At 40.9% G+C, this 19,838-nt stretch overlaps 1 protein-coding gene across 1 annotated transcript in view; it reads left to right on the top strand.

Annotated features, from left to right (window-relative positions):
* DIP-delta (Dpr-interacting protein delta) overlaps positions 1–19,838 on the top strand; it is a 941,119-nt gene that overhangs the window by 886,757 nt on the left and 34,524 nt on the right. Inside the window, exon 8 of the mRNA XM_068229868.1 lies at positions 7,090–7,198. Coding sequence (XP_068085969.1) covers positions 7,090–7,166 — 77 coding nt within the window. The 3' untranslated portion in view covers positions 7,167–7,198. The remainder of the gene's footprint in view (positions 1–7,089; positions 7,199–19,838) is intronic.

Raw genomic sequence — 19,838 nt, 5'->3', positions numbered from 1 at the left:
GGCTGTTACCTCGACATAACACTCGTTGCGATGGACCAGTGTTCCAGAGCTGAGGCTGTTACCTCGACATAACACTCGTTGCGATGGACCAGTGTTCCAGAGCTGAGGCTGTTACCTCGACATAACATTCGTTGTGATGGAACAGTGTTCCAGAGCTGAGGCTGTTACCTCGACATAACACTCGTTGCGATGGACCAGTGTTCCAGAGCTGAGGCTGTTACCTCGACATAACACTCGTTGCGATGGACCAGTGTTCCAGAGCTGAGGCTGTTACCTCGACATAACACTCGTTGCGATGGACCAGTGTTCCAGAGCTGAGGCTGTTACCTCGGCATAACACTCGTTGCGATGGACCAGTGTTCCAGAGCTGAGGCTGTTACCTCGACATAACACTCGTTGCGATGGACCAGTGTTCCAGAGCTGAGGCTGTTACCTCGGCATAACACTCGTTGCGATGGAACAGTGTTCCAGAGCTGAGGCTGTTACCTCGACATAACACTCGTTGCGATGGAACAGTGTTCCTCAGAGCTGAGGCTGTTACATCGACAGAATACTCGTTGCGATGGACCAGTGTTCCTCAGAGCTGAGGCTGTTACATCGACAGAATACTCGTTGCGATGGAACAGTGTTCCACAGAATAACACAACGAAACTTATTAGGAAGCGCGCTTCTGTTGTTACCTCAGCAGAGTACTCGTTGTGATGGAACAGTGTTTCAAGGTCACGGCAAACAGGCATAGCTCTAAATACCGAATGTTATGAATAACACATAGGTTGATCGACTAAGAGGAAGGAGAATGAATCATGCAACTGGTGATATGGTCTATGGGAAGTCCCTTGCTTTCTCCACTGTAACTATACTACAACATGGATAAAAATTGTTTCAATCAAGACCGATGCTAAGTCGTAATGAACTAAAATAGCTTTAGTAATTATCAGATAATGTAGGATGACGAAGTGGCTAATTAAGTAATAAAGGATTGAGGAAGAACTGATACGTGTTACAAATATAACAGGTTTAGTTGAATAACATGTTATTGTGACAACATGTTACCAGGCTGAAAAACTGTTATCGACACTCCGGAGATAAAAATCGATATTTTGGTCATTTTGGTGAATGTTTATTACTGAAATTGAAAGGATTGAGTTTCTTTTTTTTTTTCTTGTCACGAAGTTATTCTTCTGAATTCAAGCAATTTATCACTGTAATAATGCTTTGTTTTTCACAAGCCAGCAATTCACACTCCACTGAATATAGATGTGTTATTGAAAATTGTGCCTGTGTACAGAAAACTCACATCAGAATCCATTTAGCAAGGCGCAGTGCTGCGAAGACACAAATATGCTAATTAAAATCTCCACAGTGTTATCTGGTCAAATTACCCAAAATAAATCTTTTTTCTAGGGAAAATATTGTAATGTCTGTGTCAGAAACAATTTCATTGGTCAACCAAGGACAATATAGTACTGAAGTTGCCAAAACTCCAGACAGGAGCCCGATGAAGTGAAGGGACTCCTGAGTAAACAGAGGGATCGTCGTAGAGTGAAATAAATAGTCCGCCGTTTTTTGGAGAAGGAAAAGAAGAAGAGACAAGCTTCCAGATTTGCTAAAATGCGTGCAGAAGCTGCCAAGAAAGAAAAGGAAGGAAAAATATACAGTTCTGGTGACTTACAGGTAATGGATCAGGAAAAAGATATCACTAGAACTTTGCTTTAATTTTCCTGCCAATTATAATTTACATTTAAATCCCATTTTCTTCCATTATATTCTGCAAAATATAACAATGTTGATATGGTATATGTATCACAGCTATATTAAGAAACTTGCGTATGGAATTTTTGATTGCAGAATTTTTTCAACTAGTAGGGATTTTTAAGTCCAATATTTAAAAACGTAAAAATTACGCAAACTTTAATATGATATATCTCCTTTTCTTGTCACGAAGTTATTCCGCTGAATTCAAACAATTTATCACTGTAATAATGCTTTGTTTTGCACAAGTCAGCAATTCACACTCCACTGAATATGGATGTGTTATTGAAAATTGTGCCTGTGTACAGGAGACTCACATCAGAATCCATTTTAGCAGAAAAATCGGTACATAGTGCTTTTAAAAGAAGTATTGTCTACCTAATTACAAATATACATTAACATATTAATTACATGTCATGAAAAGAATAGAATTTAAAATTTAAAATTTCAAAAAATTAAAAAAATTTGGAAAACTATTAATTGTATATGAAAGAAATTTTCGTGATATCTGTACTTTTATGTAGGGGACATTCTCAGAAAGTTTCTTGAAAATCCATGCATTAGGTAAAAATATATTTTTTATATTCGGATTGTCGCTTTAACTGTTATGTTGGCGCGCGGCTGTGAGCTTGCATCCGGGAGAAAGTAGGTTCGAATCCCACTATCGGCAGCCCTGAAGATGGTTTTCCGTGGTTTCCCATTTTCACACCAGGCAAATGCTGGGGCTGTACCTTAATTAAGGCCACGGCCGCTTCCTTCCAACTCCTAGGCCTTTCCTATCCCATCGTCGCCATAAGACCTATCTGTGTCGGTGCGACGTAAAGCCCCTAGCAAAAAAAAAATTAAATAACTGTTATGTTAAATACCGCCCATCTCTAGTTTGCAGTGTACCGCCGTCTCGTATGTAGCTTACTCTCTGTAACGAGTGCTAGCAAAGCATTAGTACATCGTCACTATTATTGTTAACTCCCCTTTGTTGTGATTATTTCTCCATGTCACATTGCTCTGTATGGTGATAGAAAGGTAGATACCGTGTTTTATTTTCAGTTCTCCGTCGTCGTGTTCATTACGATGTTGTAACCGTAGAATGCCGAATTATAGCAACAGTCGCTAATGGAAACTATTTGTGTGTGTTCACACTGTTCGTATAGTACTCAGAAACGTTTACATGTTGTTCTGGCCATGAAAACTGCATGGGAATATTATAAAGGTTTTGTTGTAGGTGACCCGTCCTATAGACTGGCCGTCATTTATTCAACTAACTACGAAAATTTGCTATCTCTCGACGGTGAATATGCTGGTCATTTTGTATTACATTGTACTGGTCAATTATTCCCTGATTATTTATTCAGGGTTCACAGAGATGAACATAAGTTTTGACTAAATTTGCAACCTACATTTTACTGGTAGTGTTGATGCTGGTCGTTACAGTGTTTTGGAGTTCCATTCTAATGTTTTACAACGTTCACCACCAATAACAGTAAATGACACTGTTCAGAAAAATACGAGGAGAAAGAGACTGACTTGCTGTAGGGGAAGTGCAGCAAAACTTGTAGCACTCAAACGGCGACACAATTCTCCCCTTTTACGTGCCATATCCAAAAGTATGTATAGGTCTAATGCTGTTCAAAGCATTAGTACATCGTCACTATTAATGTTCACTCCCCTTCGTTATGATTATTTCTTCATAATACATTGCTGTATGGTGATAGCAAGGTAGATATCGTGTTTTATTCGTTCTCGTGTTCGTCGTGATTATGAAAAAGTAAAAAAAAAGGGGAAAATAGTCCTTGACCGTCCTGAAGAAGAGGAAAGTTAGGCTTATAAATCACCAAAGTCGACAGCCTTTTCTAATTCAATATAAATGTGCTTGATCAAATACAATACCTGATATAAATTCTTCAATTTGGGGCATTTAAGTAGTAATAAATGAAGTTACTGCTCCTCGTTGTACTTCTCAGCTGAAAACCTTCGCCTGGCTATTTTAGTCTATGCTGTTCAAATAAAAAATTGAAATTACCTGAGGGTCGTATACCTGAAGACTTAAAGGTTTATACGTAGGGAGTAATGAACAGTCCAACATTATCAGGGATAACATTCGTCAGTATAACAACGCACTGCCCTTTGTCTCATATGGAACAAATATAAAATTAATTTCGGGTCGCGGACCGTATTACTTTAAAATTCAACACACTGTACATCATTATATTTCATATTTATACCCTCACAATGCAAGAAACCCTTGCTATGGGCATTTACATGTTTTATAATTTTCTGAAGCTAACCAATTTCGACTTGGAAATGCACCAAGTAGCTCTTTAAGAGAAGATATTCTTGAAATAATACACCAGATCTTAAGTCACTGTAACCCTTACACTCGGTCTTACAAAGCTATGCATTAAAAGATGCGTGGTGAACAATAACATTTAGTGATGCGCTTCCATCATGAACATCAGTCAGATCCCCGGAGATATAACTATCCTAGGTTTTCTAAGGTAGCAGCACTTTTGGCGTCATCCGATGGTGCTCCACCCTCTCACAGACACATTGCCGTTCATACTAAACAGAATGGACTTACAAATATAGATTTTGACAGTATGCGTTGGTTCATATGCCCAACGTACTTATTTGACGATTGGAGAGACAGGATGACATATTTCAGTGCCAGCTGGAGGAGAACGGAAAACCAAAATCCGCCAGAATATCACTACGAGAGAACATATTTCATACAGACTTCAAGTTCGGGGTTATTCACCAAGAGGCGACTTTAATCCTCTTATCAATGCTGGGGAAATTAATTCAACAAATGATTGTTGATTATAATTTCGCATGGAAGATGACAGGCTGAAATTTGTCCGTAATCAACAGACACGACTGCAAGTCGCCACATACGCAGGTTTAGTGGACGCACTACATATAAGAGCTGTAAATGAGAATTCACGGATTGGGCGTGTGGTGATATTAACTTCTTCTTTTACGGAAGCCCTCGAAATATGATGCAAAATTACCAAGATGCAATGGCAATGGTAAGAATATTTGGAAAGCCTGATATTTTCGTAACGTTTACTTGCAATCCATTAGGGCCTGAAATCAGGTTTTATCTATTGTTCGCCATGCTTCCAAACAAGCTGTCACTGTATTTATAACTGTATTAAATTTTCTCCTCTTTGGTCAGAATTTAAAATATATTTGTTTAAAAGTATGCAATCAAGACCAGAAGAATTAGACTTTGCTTTTTTTTTCTAGAAATTGGAAATGGAGATTATTCTTCAGTGAATCATGAATCGCCAGAGCAATCCGTTATTTATTTACCACCCTCTGTCATCGCGAAGCAAGACATCATCTCCGAAATTTATGGAAATAAATTTGATTCACCAGACGATGCTATAAGTTTGTCCAAAATTGTCATTCTTGCCCCTAAAAACGTACACTGTGATCATACCAATTCTATAGTTATAGGTCTTCTACCCGGTACGGCCAGAACGTACATCAGTGTAAATAACTTAATTGCTGAAGATTAAAATTAAACTCTCCAATTTACCAAATGGTTTCTGAACAGCTTATGGATTGCCTCCTCATGTCCTTAAATTAAAACCTGGAGTAACTGTAATGTTATTAATACCGGACGAGTTGGCCGTGCGGTTAGGAGCGCGCAGCTGTGAGCTTGCATCCGGAAGATAGTAGGTTCTAATCCCACTGTCGGCAGCCCTGAAGGTGGTTTTCCGTGGTTTCCCACTTTCACACCAGGCAAATGCTGGGGCTGTACCTTAATTAAGGCCACAGCCGCTTCCTTTCCATTCCTAGGCCTTTCCCATCTAATCGTCGCCATAAGACCTATCTGTGTCGGTGTGACGTAAAGCAAATTGGAAAAAGTAAAATAATAATGTTATTAAGAAACTTAAATTCTACACAGGGGCTTCTAAATGGAACAATATTAATAATGAAATATACATGGCAATTGTTTGAAAATTGAAAGTATTGCGGGGTTAAGTGCTGGACAGAGAGTTTTGATTCCTGGAATTGATTTTACACCATCCGACACTACTCTTCCAATTTATTTTAAAAGACGCCAGCTTCCTCTTCGCTTTGCATTCATTATGACGATCAACAAAGCTCAAGGACAGACTTGAAACCATGTTGCTGTTTATTGTCTGTATTTCACGTAGACTATATAGCCTTGTAAACGTCTAGTACAAAATAAATGATGTTTAGTGCAGTCAAATAATTATAATAGGAAAATGGAATACATGTATCGAACTTAATGAATTGCAAAGAAAGAGTGCTTTCTCCCTCGTTTAAGGCGATACGGTACTTAGAGATGGAAGTATTCTAATCTAGTCTAGTCTATTCTATTCTAGTCTAGTCTACTGCTGCAATTTAAGCGCTGGATTAACTCCCCATGCTGTGTTGGTGGCAACGCGTCCCCCTGTCACCCGGTGGCACCGGGTTCGATTCCCGGCCGAGTCATGGGTATTTAATTATAAATGATTAATATCGCTGGCCTGGGGACTGGGTGTTTGTGCCGTCCTTAATGTTCCTTTCCTCACATCCAACACTTTACACTTCCACCATTCTCCAAATACACGCAGGTTCACAACATATGGTATAAAGTAGGGGCAAAAGATCTTCTTAGGTCGACGCCCCGAATAATTAGCATTTTTTTTAACTCCTCATGCTTAAATATTTCCACTCACGCAAAAATAACTAAGGTGCACTTTACGCACGAGCGGCATAAATATCTATTAAAACAGAGAAGGAACCACCATTCAGCATAATCGTTATCGACTCCAAGATTCGAGTCAAGTATCTTGAGATAATATCGTGCTGCGTTAGCGAGAGTGCAGAAGAGTTCCATTTAGTCTTATGAACATTTCTCTTGGAGATATTTTTGGCAAGCTTGTTTTAAAAATGCACCTTCCTCGACGTAATTAGGCGTTTGCTACAATGGAAAATGGAAAGGTATTTTAATAAATGAAAGTAGAACATGGGGTGTACAGCGCACTGACTTCAACAAATATACATCACAATGGGGTGGATGTGAATATTTAATTGTCCACGGCGTTGCAAATGTCTGATGTGTATATTGTGAGAAAAATGTGTATAATGTATGCAACACTCGTCACTCCTGCCGAGTGTATTAAATTTTACATTCATAAAGGGTATACAAAAGAAGCGTTATGCTAGTCTGTGTTTTAAATGTATAATCTTGTCTCCTTGTTACCGCACGTTTTACGACAGACGTGAGATGGTCAGTTCCCTGTTTGTCTGTTTTTATTTCTTTCTTTTCTTTCATGAGAAACATGTGATGTAACTACGTCTTTTTTTATTCCTCTGCAGGTTGCACGATAGTTGTAAGATGGTCGGCGCCTCGGTTGGTAGTCACGGGGATAGTACTGCTCCTCACGTGTCACTGAGTTCGATCCCCGCTTATCATCACACCTCACCGGTAAGTAATCTCATAGACCTTGATTTTCAGTGTGACTCTCTGAAATGCAGAAATAAAATTATAATGTTATGTATGTCCCTAGGAATATTAGAGGGGTGTGGGCAATAGCGGTGATTAGGCGGGGGAAAATTTTGTTTTAAATTCCATTTTAGCCACTTATTTTTTTAAGTTTCGACAGACTGAAGACTGAGTTATTTAAAAGATCACCTGAAACTAAAAATTATAAAACAAGCAATTTGTATAATCCCTGTTGTTGTTTCCGCTAATTCCTTCCTTTAATGTCTTTAATTATTAAGACAAATACTTAGCGGAAATGCTCACAAAATGTTGTTCCTTGCGGCTAACCAATTCATACAGCGCAGCAGTGTGTATAACGTGCTGTGAAGAAGGTAGCAGGGGTATATCTTTGCCAAGATCATGGACACAGGTATGATTTACCCTCTTGCCGTGAGCATTCGTCATTCTGGCAGTTTCGCTCAGTAAAAGTGTCTGTAACTTTGTTAGTGTGTTGTCAAATACTAAATTATATTTTAATAGTATAATCACGCCGAACTTCTATTTAATTGTAATATATCTGCAATTATTGTTCCTTTGATTTTATTGTGTAGTACTATTATTATGTTGGGTATTCAGCCCGAAGACTGGTTGGATCCTCAACAGGTTCACCATTAGCTGTCATAGATGGCCTAGGTGTCACTGATGAGGCATACTAGGGAAATGAGGAGTGAGGTAGTTTCCCGCTGCTTTCCTCACTGAGCCAGAAGTTGCTATTGCACATCAGTCTGCCAAGCCCACTGAAATGCATACACCAACGGACCCTATGAGTGACATTCTCACACCATTCATAGCAGGGACTGGCTGCATAAGGAATGGCATTACTAGCATCACTCACTTTCATATTGTCAAAGCCAAGTATAAGACTGAGACACGTCTATGCAAGTAACAGTTTTATTCTAGCCCATACCAGAAGACGTAGTGCACTGTAAACACTACATCTTGCAAGCAAAGGCCTCAACCTTTAAGTCTCTATAGAAATTCGCCAAAAGAGCATTAAAAAGTTATGTGTTTTCAATTTTTTTTATGCCATACAGCCAATTCCCCTTCTCTGCTCTAGCCCTTAAAACCGGGTACATTTTGCTGCATATAAATTTTTGTGGCCCCACTTCTAACACCCAACCGCCGCTACTGGGTATCGGGGGAACGACTTTGTACCCACCACCTGCTATTCCGTCCTCTCCTTTAAAACGTCGTCCCTATGCCAAAACCACGAATGTGACAATGTTCTTCCATTCCATTATTACTCTTAAGACTGGTCAAGCCTCCCAGCCACATATTGATATGCAGTCCATCAGAACAATTTTGGTTGAGTTCGTTGTAAAGGAAAAATAAACCTCAAACACATCATACCCTAGGAGTGGGTAAATATGTAATGCAAACATACATTCCTGCAGTACTGTACAGTAAGGTTCATTTTCCTTTACTCACGCGCATAGGAAAAAAGAATTAAATGGCGTGTGGCTTTTAGTGTCGGGAGTGTCCGAGGACATGTTCGGCTCGCCAGGTGCAGGTCTTTTGATGTGACTCCCGTAGGCGACCTGCGCGCCGTGATGAGGATGAAATGATGATGAAGACGGCACATACAGCCAGTCCCCGTGCCAGCGAAATTAACCAATGATGGTTAAAATTCCCGACCCTGCCGGGAATCGAACCCGGGACCCCTATGTCCAAGGACCAGCACCCTAACCATTTAGCCGTGAAGCCGGACAGCGCATAGGAAAATGAACTCAACGAAAATTGTTCTGATGGACCGTATATCAATATGCGGCTGGGAGGCGTGACCAATCTTAAGAAAATAATGGAGAGGAAGAGCACTGTGACATTCGCGGTTTTGCCATAAGAATGACGATTTGAAATAATAGGATGTAAAATGTATTTATTATTGGCAATTAACAATCACGCCGAATGGTGTAGTTGATTTGCGAATTGTTCCCGTTTAAATGCGGTACAGAGGCATTCAAACACGAGTTGGCATTAAGCACCCCTCCTCCCCGGACGGTATGTATTGGACGTAAGAAATGTCATATATTTTACCAGCTGCAGAACCCGTCGTTGACGGAACAATCATATAGCACGTGCAGAGTTATCTAACTCCCCAGTTACTTTCTGCCAATATTCAGGCATGCTTGTTTTACTCGGGACGCAGTAGCAATTCCATCTATCGGAGATAAGTGGCAGCCAAAGCACATCAATCACATCACTACAATGGTCAATGTAACATTAATATTGATCAGTTTTATGAGATTTTATGATGGACATCAAGAATGGATGTCCGTCCACAACAGTAAAAAATGCATGCAGCCCTTTATAAGACCAAATAAGCTATCAAGTATGCAACATTACCCCCATCCCAAGCAGTTGGTGGTGAAAAGACAAAAGAAACTTGCGTGGGATTCGAACCTTCGAGCACTGTCCACTATCACATCACCCACCGCGCCCTTGCCATGAGAGCTATTGCGTGGCTTGATGTGCAGCGCACAGAGAATACGTCGGTGGTGAGGATAGCGATGCTGCCCACCAACAATTAAAGGTTGAAGATATATAAAAAAAGATAATTCAAACGTTTGGCCCTATAGTCAGGTTAGTTATACATAGCCCGCTCTGCAGTTTAGGAGTGGTGATAGTCTCTTAATTGGAGGCCCCGGATTCGATTCCCGGAGAGATCGGGAACTTTTACCTGCATCTGAAGGCTGTATTCGATAGCCTCCCATTCTACTTGAGAATAATTGAGAATCTATCTGACGGTGAGACGGCGGCCTCAGTCTAGGGAGGTTGAAAGGATTCGTAACGCAATGACCACGCGCCACCTGGTAATTTGCAGGCCTCTGGGGTGAGAAGTGGTTGTTTTTTAAGCCAAGAGCAATCATGGCTGTAACGCCATGGGTTTTTGTTTAGGTTTACAAAGTATGTTCAGTTCAATTTTCATCTGCCTTTCCGTCTACTTGTTGCATCATGGAACTTCTTAAAGCTGGGTGTTACTTTCTTAATCTGTTTACCCTCCAGGTTTGGTTTTCCATCGGACTCAGTCAGGGGTCACACCACTACCGCCGCAAGGGCATTGTCCTGGAGCGTGAGGCATTGGATCGGGGATACAGCTGGGAGGAGGACCAGTACCTCGCCCAGGCTGCCTCACCTGCTATGCTGAACAGGGGCCTTGGTGGGGATGGGAAGATTGGAAGGGATAGACAAGGTAGAGGGAAGGAAGCGGCCGTGGCCTTAAGTTAGGAACCATCCCGGCATTTGCCTGGAGGAGAAATGGAAAACCATGGAAAACCACTTCCAGGATGGCTGAGGTGGGAATCGAACCCACCTCCACCAGTTGACCTCCCGAGGCTGAGTGGACCCCGTTCCAGCCGTTGTACCACTTTTCAAATTTCTTGGCAGAGCCGGGAGTCGAACCCGGGCCTCCGGGGGTGGCAGCTAATCACACTAACCACTACACCACAGAGGCGGGCGCTGGGTACTTAGGGGGAAAGCCAGGTTGTGCACTACTAAATATTTTATTTTATTATTTGGTTAGTATACATCACCATGTACCTACCTAGCGTTAGGTTTCCACATGATCGCCCTTTATTCTTCTTTATTTTCCCTCTTCCTCTTCAGTTTTTCAACGCTTCCTTCTGTTCTGCTCATCTATATACCGGGTGGTTCACCAGCCTCTTATTTATTCGGAAATAGGCAACTCAAATAACGCGTATTACCTAAAGATCCTTGTAATTTAGTTTTATGAAACAAAATAACTTGAAATTTATCCTAGTGGTCGGTAAATCTCTCCGTTATCTGTGTGTCATCACTGTAAAATGATCCATGGACATAGCAAAGGAAAAACTATGTACAATTCCGAGCCAAAATACTACGGAACATACTGCAAATATGTTATTTATTCTTCTTCTTCTTCTCGTTGCCTGTAAATGGCGCTGCAATGTGAGAAACACCATAGGACTGTGTTACATGTGCGCATTACGTTACTTGTGAGTAGAACCATAATGTATGGAATACCGCGAGTCTACGCTACTTTTGATTAGTACCGCAACATTTCAAATACCATGGTTCTACTTCCCTAGCGATAGGTACCATTATGAGGGGCCGATGACATGGACTTTGGACCCCTTTAGACTGCAAGCATCATCGATTCAGTATTGCGCTTTGGAAGCAGTCGCTTGGTCAGTAATACTATTGTTTAACGTTAGTTTCTGGGAATGTGGGGGCATTGCGGGTCGGATCCACTGGTTGTTTTAAATTCACATCCATCCATTCATTCTTCTTCCTTACGTTTTGGTCAGTGGAGGACTTTGGGCTTTTAAATTGTCATTACATTTCGTCTCATTTTGTACTATTGGGGGCCTGTGAACTAGCTTTTATGTCCCTTTAAACAACAAGCATCATCATCATCATCATCTTCATATTTCACCGTCCGATAGCTCCTCGAATGTAATCACGTAGGCTGAGTGGACCTCAAATCAGGCATCAGATGCAGGTAAAAATCACTGACCTAGCCAGTATTTGAACTCAGATTCTCCAGATAAGAATCAGCCTCGCTACCCCTAGATCCCAGATTCGGCTGAAGGTTTGGTCTAATACAAGAAGAGCTTACAAAGGCAAAGTTTTAAAAACTCTTTTAAAAATCGGCTCAACTTAAATGTCCCTGAGGGAACAGAGCCATTGATACATGTTCCTTATGAATATCTTGCAAAAGTTGTAAAAGTGAAGCCATGCACACACAAATGGAGACCTACAGGTAATTATAGCCACAGGGTGGGAAGTTTGCTGCGCAGTCCACAGCGTACCGCGCAAGTTTCCTGGAGGATCCCTCTTTCTTCAAACACACTCACTCCGTGATTTATGGCGTGAAACTTGCCCTGTATTTTATAGCGCGCAAGAACTCAAAAATTAATATCATCTAACTTGCTTCCAAATTGTAATATAGAGAAACTTTCCTCCGGTAATTGCTGATTTATGTTCTGTTGCGGATCTTAATAGAGTCTTCTCTCACACTGAATGAAATTAAAATTAATATTGATTTAAATGCACAATCTCAGCAAGACGCAGTAAATAATGTAAATTTATTTCGTAAGACTGAAATACTGGAATATTTGGTACCCTTAAGCTTGAAACACTGCGCTAAGAACTAAGATAATACGACTGTGCCTGTGCAGATATCGTCGTTGCGCCTAGAAAAACCGTCATGTGATGCTACTTCAGCTTAAAACTCTGACTAGGAAAGTTCTGTCACCTAGGGTTCAGTATTGTAATAACTGTATCAATGAATTTTTGTTCGAAGTGACACTTGTGCTGCGAGTCAGGATCTCTCCCCTCAACATTGTCACTTAACGGTATTCCGAGGCGCAACAAGGACATGTACCGATCTCGATAGCTGCAGTCGCTTAAGTGCGGCCAGTATCCAGTATTCGGGAGATAGTGGGTTCGAGCCCCACTGCCGGCAGCCCTGAAGATGGTTTTCCCGTGGTTTCCCATTTTCACACCAGGCAAATGCTGGGGCTGTACTTTAATTAAGGCCACGGCCGCTTCCTTCCCAGTCCTAGCCCTTTCCTGTCCCATAGTCGCCTATGTCGGTGCGACGTAAAGCCAATAGCAAAAACAAAAAATTTCCAACGATATGTCGTTTATTACTTGTATAAAGTCCTTATCATTTTAAGACAAATTATTCTAACATACTGATTTCTATAAAATTGCAACTCAGTTTTACGTGGAAATAATTCTACTTCTGTTTTTCTTGTCTTAACCCTTTCCCAAACACTCGGGATTAAGCTCAGGGTAACGGCCGGTACCTTCCCCGACGCTGATGCTATGTGGAGAGATGTGTTCAATACAGAGTGTTTCTGTGGTGGTAGACAGGGTGCTGTGTAGTAGGTTATGTTAATTAAGACGAATAGCAGATCCTCCGTGGCTCAGGCAGCAGCGCAGAGGCCTCTCACCGCTGGGTTTCGTAGTTCGAATCCCGGACACTCCATGTGAGATTTGTGCTGGACAAAGCGGAGGCGGGACAGGTTTTTCTACGGGTACTCCGGTTTTCCCTGTCATTTCATTCAAGCGGCACACTCCAACATCATTTCATTTCATGTGTCAGTTATTAATCATTGCCCCAGAGGAGTGCGACAGGCTTCGGCAGCCGGCACAATTCCTACCCTCGCCGCTAGACGGGGCTTTGCTCATTCCGCTCCTGACTCGGTCGAATGACTAAAACATGCTGAGGATTTCCATTTTCATTACGATGAACACGAACATCCAATCCCCGACCTTGAGAAATTAAGCAGATGTGGTTAAAATCGCCGGCCCGACCTGGCTGAGAATCAAGGCACTGTGAAATAAAGGCAGACAGCCAAGGTGCTGAACTGTATATGTAAATAAATTCGTCATAATTTTATCATTTATTTCTAATAATGATTATATGTAAGAAGGATATCACAGAATTTCACACATTTAAGAATAGGCTACGTTAACAATTGAAAGGGAATCTGCCACTTGGGTAAATAAAAATGAGAATTTGCTATATTTGTGAAAAGCGTCAGGTGATGTTTGCCTACGTGATTGTATGTAGCATCAAGGGAACATCACATCGATCGATCGAACGTCCACAATCGTGGCTGAACACTCGAGAGGAATATAATAGAACATACAACATTTTTAATTGGAAATGAACATATTCAGTAATTGGGTGAACGTTCGGAAAAAGCCTCAACTCTCTTGACGGAAATTACACAAAAGGAATCTTGTAGTTTTTTTCTTTAATAATTTGCTTTACGTCGCAGCGATTAAGTCTCATAGTGACGATGGGACAGAAAAGGGCTAGGAGTGGAATAGAAGCAACCGTGGCCTTAATCAAGGTACAGCCCCACCATTTGTCTGGTATAATAATAATAATAATAATAATAATAATAATAATAATAATAATAATAATAATTTCGTGTGGCTATTTCTAGCCGAGTGCTGCCCTTGTAAGGCAGATCTCCGATGAGGGTGGGCGGCATCTGCCATGCGTAGGTAACTGCGTGTTATTGTGGTGAAGGATAGTGTTATGTGTGGTGTGTGAGTTGCAGAGATGTTGGGGACAGCACAAACACCCAGCTCCCGGGCCATTGGAATTAACCAATGAAGGTTAAAATCTCCGACCCCGCCGAGAATCGAACCCGGAACCCTCTGAACCGAAGACCAGTACGCTGACCAATCAGCCAACGAGTCGGACATTTGTCTGGTGTGAAAGTGGGAAACAACAGAAAACCATCTTCAGGGCTGCCGACTGTGGCGTTCGAATTCATAATCTCCCGAATACAATCAGATAGCTACGTGACACAAACGACGCATCCCCTTGTTCGGTAAAATCAGTATTATGTGCAATACAAACGACAGGGACGTGTTATTTCATTTCAAGAATTGCATCCACGGCCATCTTGGTGAGAAGACAGTGTCACTCTGCTATCATGCCCGGCATGAGAGCAATTTCTACATCTTTTGTGTACGGCAATGTCTTTTCATCTAAGTTATGAAAATGTAGAAATCAATTCGTGATAGGTAGTTTCTGTTTTGAAATGTTTGATCCACATGTACCTACGTTGTCGTTTATGAGGACAGTAGCCAGTCCCTGAACTCTAGGGTATCCTGACTGCCATGTTCTATTCCCGGCTCGTCCAAGGATGTTAGTTCTCACTGAGGGATGGAACGAGGTTCACTCACACTCGTGAGCAAAATTCAGGAGTTGGCTGATATGAGAGACAATGAACCTGGTCAAAAATCAAGCAGTGATGCTGAGGATACCATCACACTGACCACGTGACACTAATATCAGCCGTATGAAGTCATAAGGTCAGCAGTCACCTTAGAAGGCCAAAGCTCTACATATGCAACAGAATTATCATAGGAGGATTCTACTTACGGCAGACAGCAGAGCAACACACAACTTGCGGTTATTTCCTTTATGGTAGTCTATTTGTCTTTCAACATCATTCATTATCTGACTCTGCGAGTGGTCAGCGTCTTGGTCTTTGGAGTTCCGGGTTTGATTCCTGACTAGGTTGAGAGATTTTAATTCTAATCAGTTAATTCCCATGGCTAGAGAAATAGGCTAGTTGCTTTACGTCGCACCGACACAGATAGGTCTTATGGCGACGATGGGACAGGGAAAGGCTGGAAGTGGGAAGGAAGCGGCCGTGGCTTTAAGTAAGGTACAGCCCCAGCATTTGCCTGGTGTGAAAATGGGAAACCACGGAAAACTATCTTCAGGGCTGCCGACAGTGGGGTTCGAACCTACTATCTCCCGAACACTGGACACTGGCCGCACTTAAGCGACTGCAGCTATCGAGCTCGGTCAAGAGAAATATGTAGTCGGTTCCATTGTGTAGCGGTATCATACCTGCTTCTTACCTGAAAGTCTCGGGTTCGATTCCTTGTCAGTTCGGGGATTTTACCGAATCTGAGGACTGATTCGAGATTCACTCAGCGTACGTGATTAAATTCGAGGAGCTATCTGATGGTGAGATAGCGGCTCCGGTCTAGAAAGCCAAGAGAGGGGCGAGAGGATTCGTCACGCTGCCCATGCTTCATCTGACAATCTGCAGGCCTTTGAGCTGAGCAGTGGTCGCTTGGGCAGCAAAGGCCCACCAGAACTGTTGCGTCAAGTGTTTTCTTTTCTATGAGTGTGAGAGTTGTCTCCAATATTGCTGTTCCTCACGCGACGCTCATTCCACCACATGCAGTTTCTCATAAGCGGCAGCCGTCGGAGCGTCTGCATTACAAAGGCTGCACCAGGCTAGGAATATCCCCATTCAGCCCAGCGGACAGCCTTGTAAAAGCCTTGCCCTACCAGGATGACTTCTGCCATTATTGGTTTGCAAGCAGTCAGCGTGACGAATTCCTCAGATATATTTCTTGGTTTTTTTTTCTCGTATCAGACAACTAGCAATTACCCGCGGCTTCGCTGGCGTGGATTTCGTAATTTAATCAGAGTAATCGTTCCTTGGCATTGTACTAAGAGACTATCTGAAAATTCCTAAAGTATCAGAACTCACCCAAAAATTGAGTTCCATTTACCCCCAGGAATTCTTTGTAAACCGTGTTTGTGGTATTACCTTTTGGGGCTAAGACGACCATGCGACATAAAACTGTACATGCGAGAAACAGTCTTCTCTCAAGTCAAAAAATAAATACCGTAAATGTTTCTATATTTTTAAAGGAGATTCCAAATACTTATTCCCACATCTGTAACATATTCAGTTTTTGAGATATTCATAAGTATCCCCATACAAAGAATTCAACCTCTTGATCAGTCGTTCCCCTACCCCGATCTAAGTGTATTTTTTGAAAACAAAAATACATGTTTCCTTATTTTTAAAAGAGATTCCAAATATCAATTTTCACGTCTGTAACATTTTCAGTTTTTAAGATATGAGAATCCCCATAAACAATAATTCAACTATTTTTCACTACTTTTCACCCCCTGTTAAGTGCCCTCTCCGAAAACAAAAGGGTACAGGTTCCTGTATTTTTAAAATACCTTCCAAGTACCAAGTTTCTTGTCTGTAGAATGTTAAGTTTTTGACATGTAATGTAAAATGTAATGGTGTATGGCTTAAAGTCCCGGGAGATCCCAGAGACGGGTTCGGCCCACCAGATCCAGGTCTTTTGATTTGGCTCCCGAAGGCGACCTGCGCGTCGTGATGAGGATGAAAAGATAATGATGACGACACATACACCCAGCCCCCGTGCCAGGGAAATTAACCAATGATGGTTAGAATAACCGACCCTGTCGGGAATCGAACCCGGGACCCCTGTAGCCATAGGTCAGCACGCTAACCATTTAGCCATGGAGCCGGACAGCATTTCTGATTTTTTTGAGATAAAAGTATCCTCACACAGAGAATTCAACTAATTTTTCAATTCATTCACACCCTTAAGTGGATTTTCCATAGACAAAAGAACACGTGTATCTTTACTTTGAAAGAAGATTCCAAATATAAATGTTCATGCCTCTAACATCTTCAGTTTTGAGGTATAACTATCCTCATAAAAGGAATTCAACTCCTTTTTCACCCCAGCCTGTTAAGTTGATTTCCCCCCCGCCCCAAATTTCAAAAATGCGCGTTACTTTATTTTTTAATGTGATTCCAAGTAAAAATTTTCACGTGTGCAACCTTAAGTTTTTGAGATATAAGTTACTACATAAAAATAATTAATTTTTTCACTTCTTTTCACCCTCCCTACCCTTAGTGAATTTACCGAAAACAAAAAAAAGTTTCCTTGTTTATAAAGGAGCTTCCAAATGCCAATTATCACGACTGTAACATCTTCAGTTTTGAGATATATGTATCCTCATAAAAAAGAATTAAAGTCCTTTTTCACCGCCCCCGCCCCCAAGTTGATGTCACTTTCCTCAGAAAGGAGTGTTTGTTTATTTTTAAAGGAGATTCCAAATACTGATTTTCACGTCTGTAACATCTTTAGGTTTTGAGATATATCCTCATACAAATTATTCAACTAATTTTTCAATTAAATCACCCCCCTTAAGTGGATTTTTCCATGGACAGAATATTACGTGTTTCTTTAGCTTGAAAGAAAATTCCATATGCAAATTTTCATGTCTGTAACATCTTAACGTTTTGAGATAATAATATCCTCATCAAAAGAATTCCACTCCTTTATCACTCCACCCCCACCCCCTACCCATTAAGTTGGTTTACCCCCACCCAAAAATGCGTGTTTCTTTATTTTTAAAGGATATACAAAATACCTATTTCCACGTCTGCAACCTTCAGTTTTGGGATATAAATTTCTCCAGAAAATGTATTCGATTTTTTTTACTTCCTTTCACACTCCCCACTCAAGTGAATTTTCCAAAAACAAACAGTACTTGTTTCTTTAAAAGAGCTTCCAAATACCAATTATCACTTCATCTTCAGTTTTTGAGATATGTGTTTCTTCGTGAAAGGAAATCATCTCCGTTTTCGTCCCCCCTCTACCAAGTTGATCCCCACCCCCACCGCAAATGCGTGTTTACGTGTTTCCTTATTTTTAAAGGAGATTCGAAATACAAATTTTCACCTCTGCAACATGTTAAGTTTTTGAGATATACTCACCCTCTTTTTCAGTTCGCCTTAAGTGGATGTTCCGAAAAAAATATTTATGTTTCTTTACTTTTGCAGGAAATTCCAAATACCAGTTTTTAAATCTGTAATATGTTGCGTGTCTGACATAATTTGCAGATATAGTCTTTCTAAAATTCACCCCGTTTGTCACTCCTGTTCACCCCCTATTCATCGAATTATCCAAAGATACAAAATATGTGTTTCTTTATTTTCAAAGGATATTCCAAATTTCAATTTTCATGTCTGTACCATCTTCAGTTTTTGAGATATAAGTCTCCTCATAAAAGGTGTTCAACTCCTTTCCCCCATTTTTCACCCCCTTAATGGGATTTTCTGAAAACAAAAATTACGTATTTCTTTATTTTTAAAGGAGATTCCAAATACCATTTTTTAAATTTGTAAACTTTTAAGTTTTTGAGATATAGATATCCTCATTTTAAATATTCACCCCTTTTCACCCCCTTAGTGACGGAATATCCAAAAATCCTCCCTTAGCGAGCACCTACTTGTTGATATGAATGTATTCCCAAAATTTAATTTCTTTATGTCCAGTAGTTTTGGCTCGGCGATGATGAATCAGTCAGTCAGTCAGTCAGTCAGTCAGTCAGTCAGTCAGTCAGGACAAGTTATTTTATGAATATAGATTCCTCGGTTGGTCTTAAGGGGATAACTGAACCTGTTATAGCCCACAGTGTTAGATATTTCGATGAGGCGGAAATCGAACCTGTGGCCTCTAGGTAAGAGGCAGAAATACTATATAGGAAGGCAACGTAAAACAGATATATGAGGGTTAGAGTGTTGGTTATACTGATAAATAATTTGAAATAATTAATCCTATATCTCGCGCCGATGTCATTCAGATCTCCTCGTGGGCGAATTTAAATGGGCATTGCGAGGCGGTGTTGCTAGATTTCTACTGGTTTGAGAACAAGCTGTGTTTGTGTTGATGCTTATTTCTCGGCATAGCACTCAAGCTAGTCTTAAGCCACGTCCAGATTTAGCAACACCACGTCGGAAACCCCATCTAAGTCACCCGCGAAGCGATCTGATTGGCTAACTTCAGCAGCTGATAAAATGACTAGGGCGCGAGATATCGAATTTATTTTTTAAAATTATTTATCTTTACGACCCTAACGTCGTATATCCGGTTCACGTTGTTTTCGACCACCCTGTATTTACCTCACGGGACTAGATTATTATTATTATTATTATTATTATTATTATTATTATTATTATTATTATTATTATTATTGTTGTTGTTGTTGTTGTTCCGGGGTTACCCGGGCAGCAGAAAGAGGTTAAAGAAGGTGCCGGGGTGAATGGGTCTATCTAAGATGGTAGAGAACTTGGCTTTTCGAAACCATGGAAAACAAGAGTGAAGATCAGGAAGGGGCACAGGTTGTAACACCACCTTACGATTTAAAGCCCTATAATCAATCACAGGCCTGAAGCCACCTTGGGGTTTCGGCACCAGAAAAATGGGCGAT

The sequence above is a fragment of the Anabrus simplex genome, chromosome 1 (genome assembly GCF_040414725.1).
Source record: "Anabrus simplex isolate iqAnaSimp1 chromosome 1, ASM4041472v1, whole genome shotgun sequence".
NCBI lineage: Eukaryota > Metazoa > Arthropoda > Insecta > Orthoptera > Tettigoniidae > Anabrus > Anabrus simplex.
The sequence above is the reverse complement of the archived record's forward strand: the minus strand, read 5'-3'. Positions and strand labels throughout refer to the sequence as shown.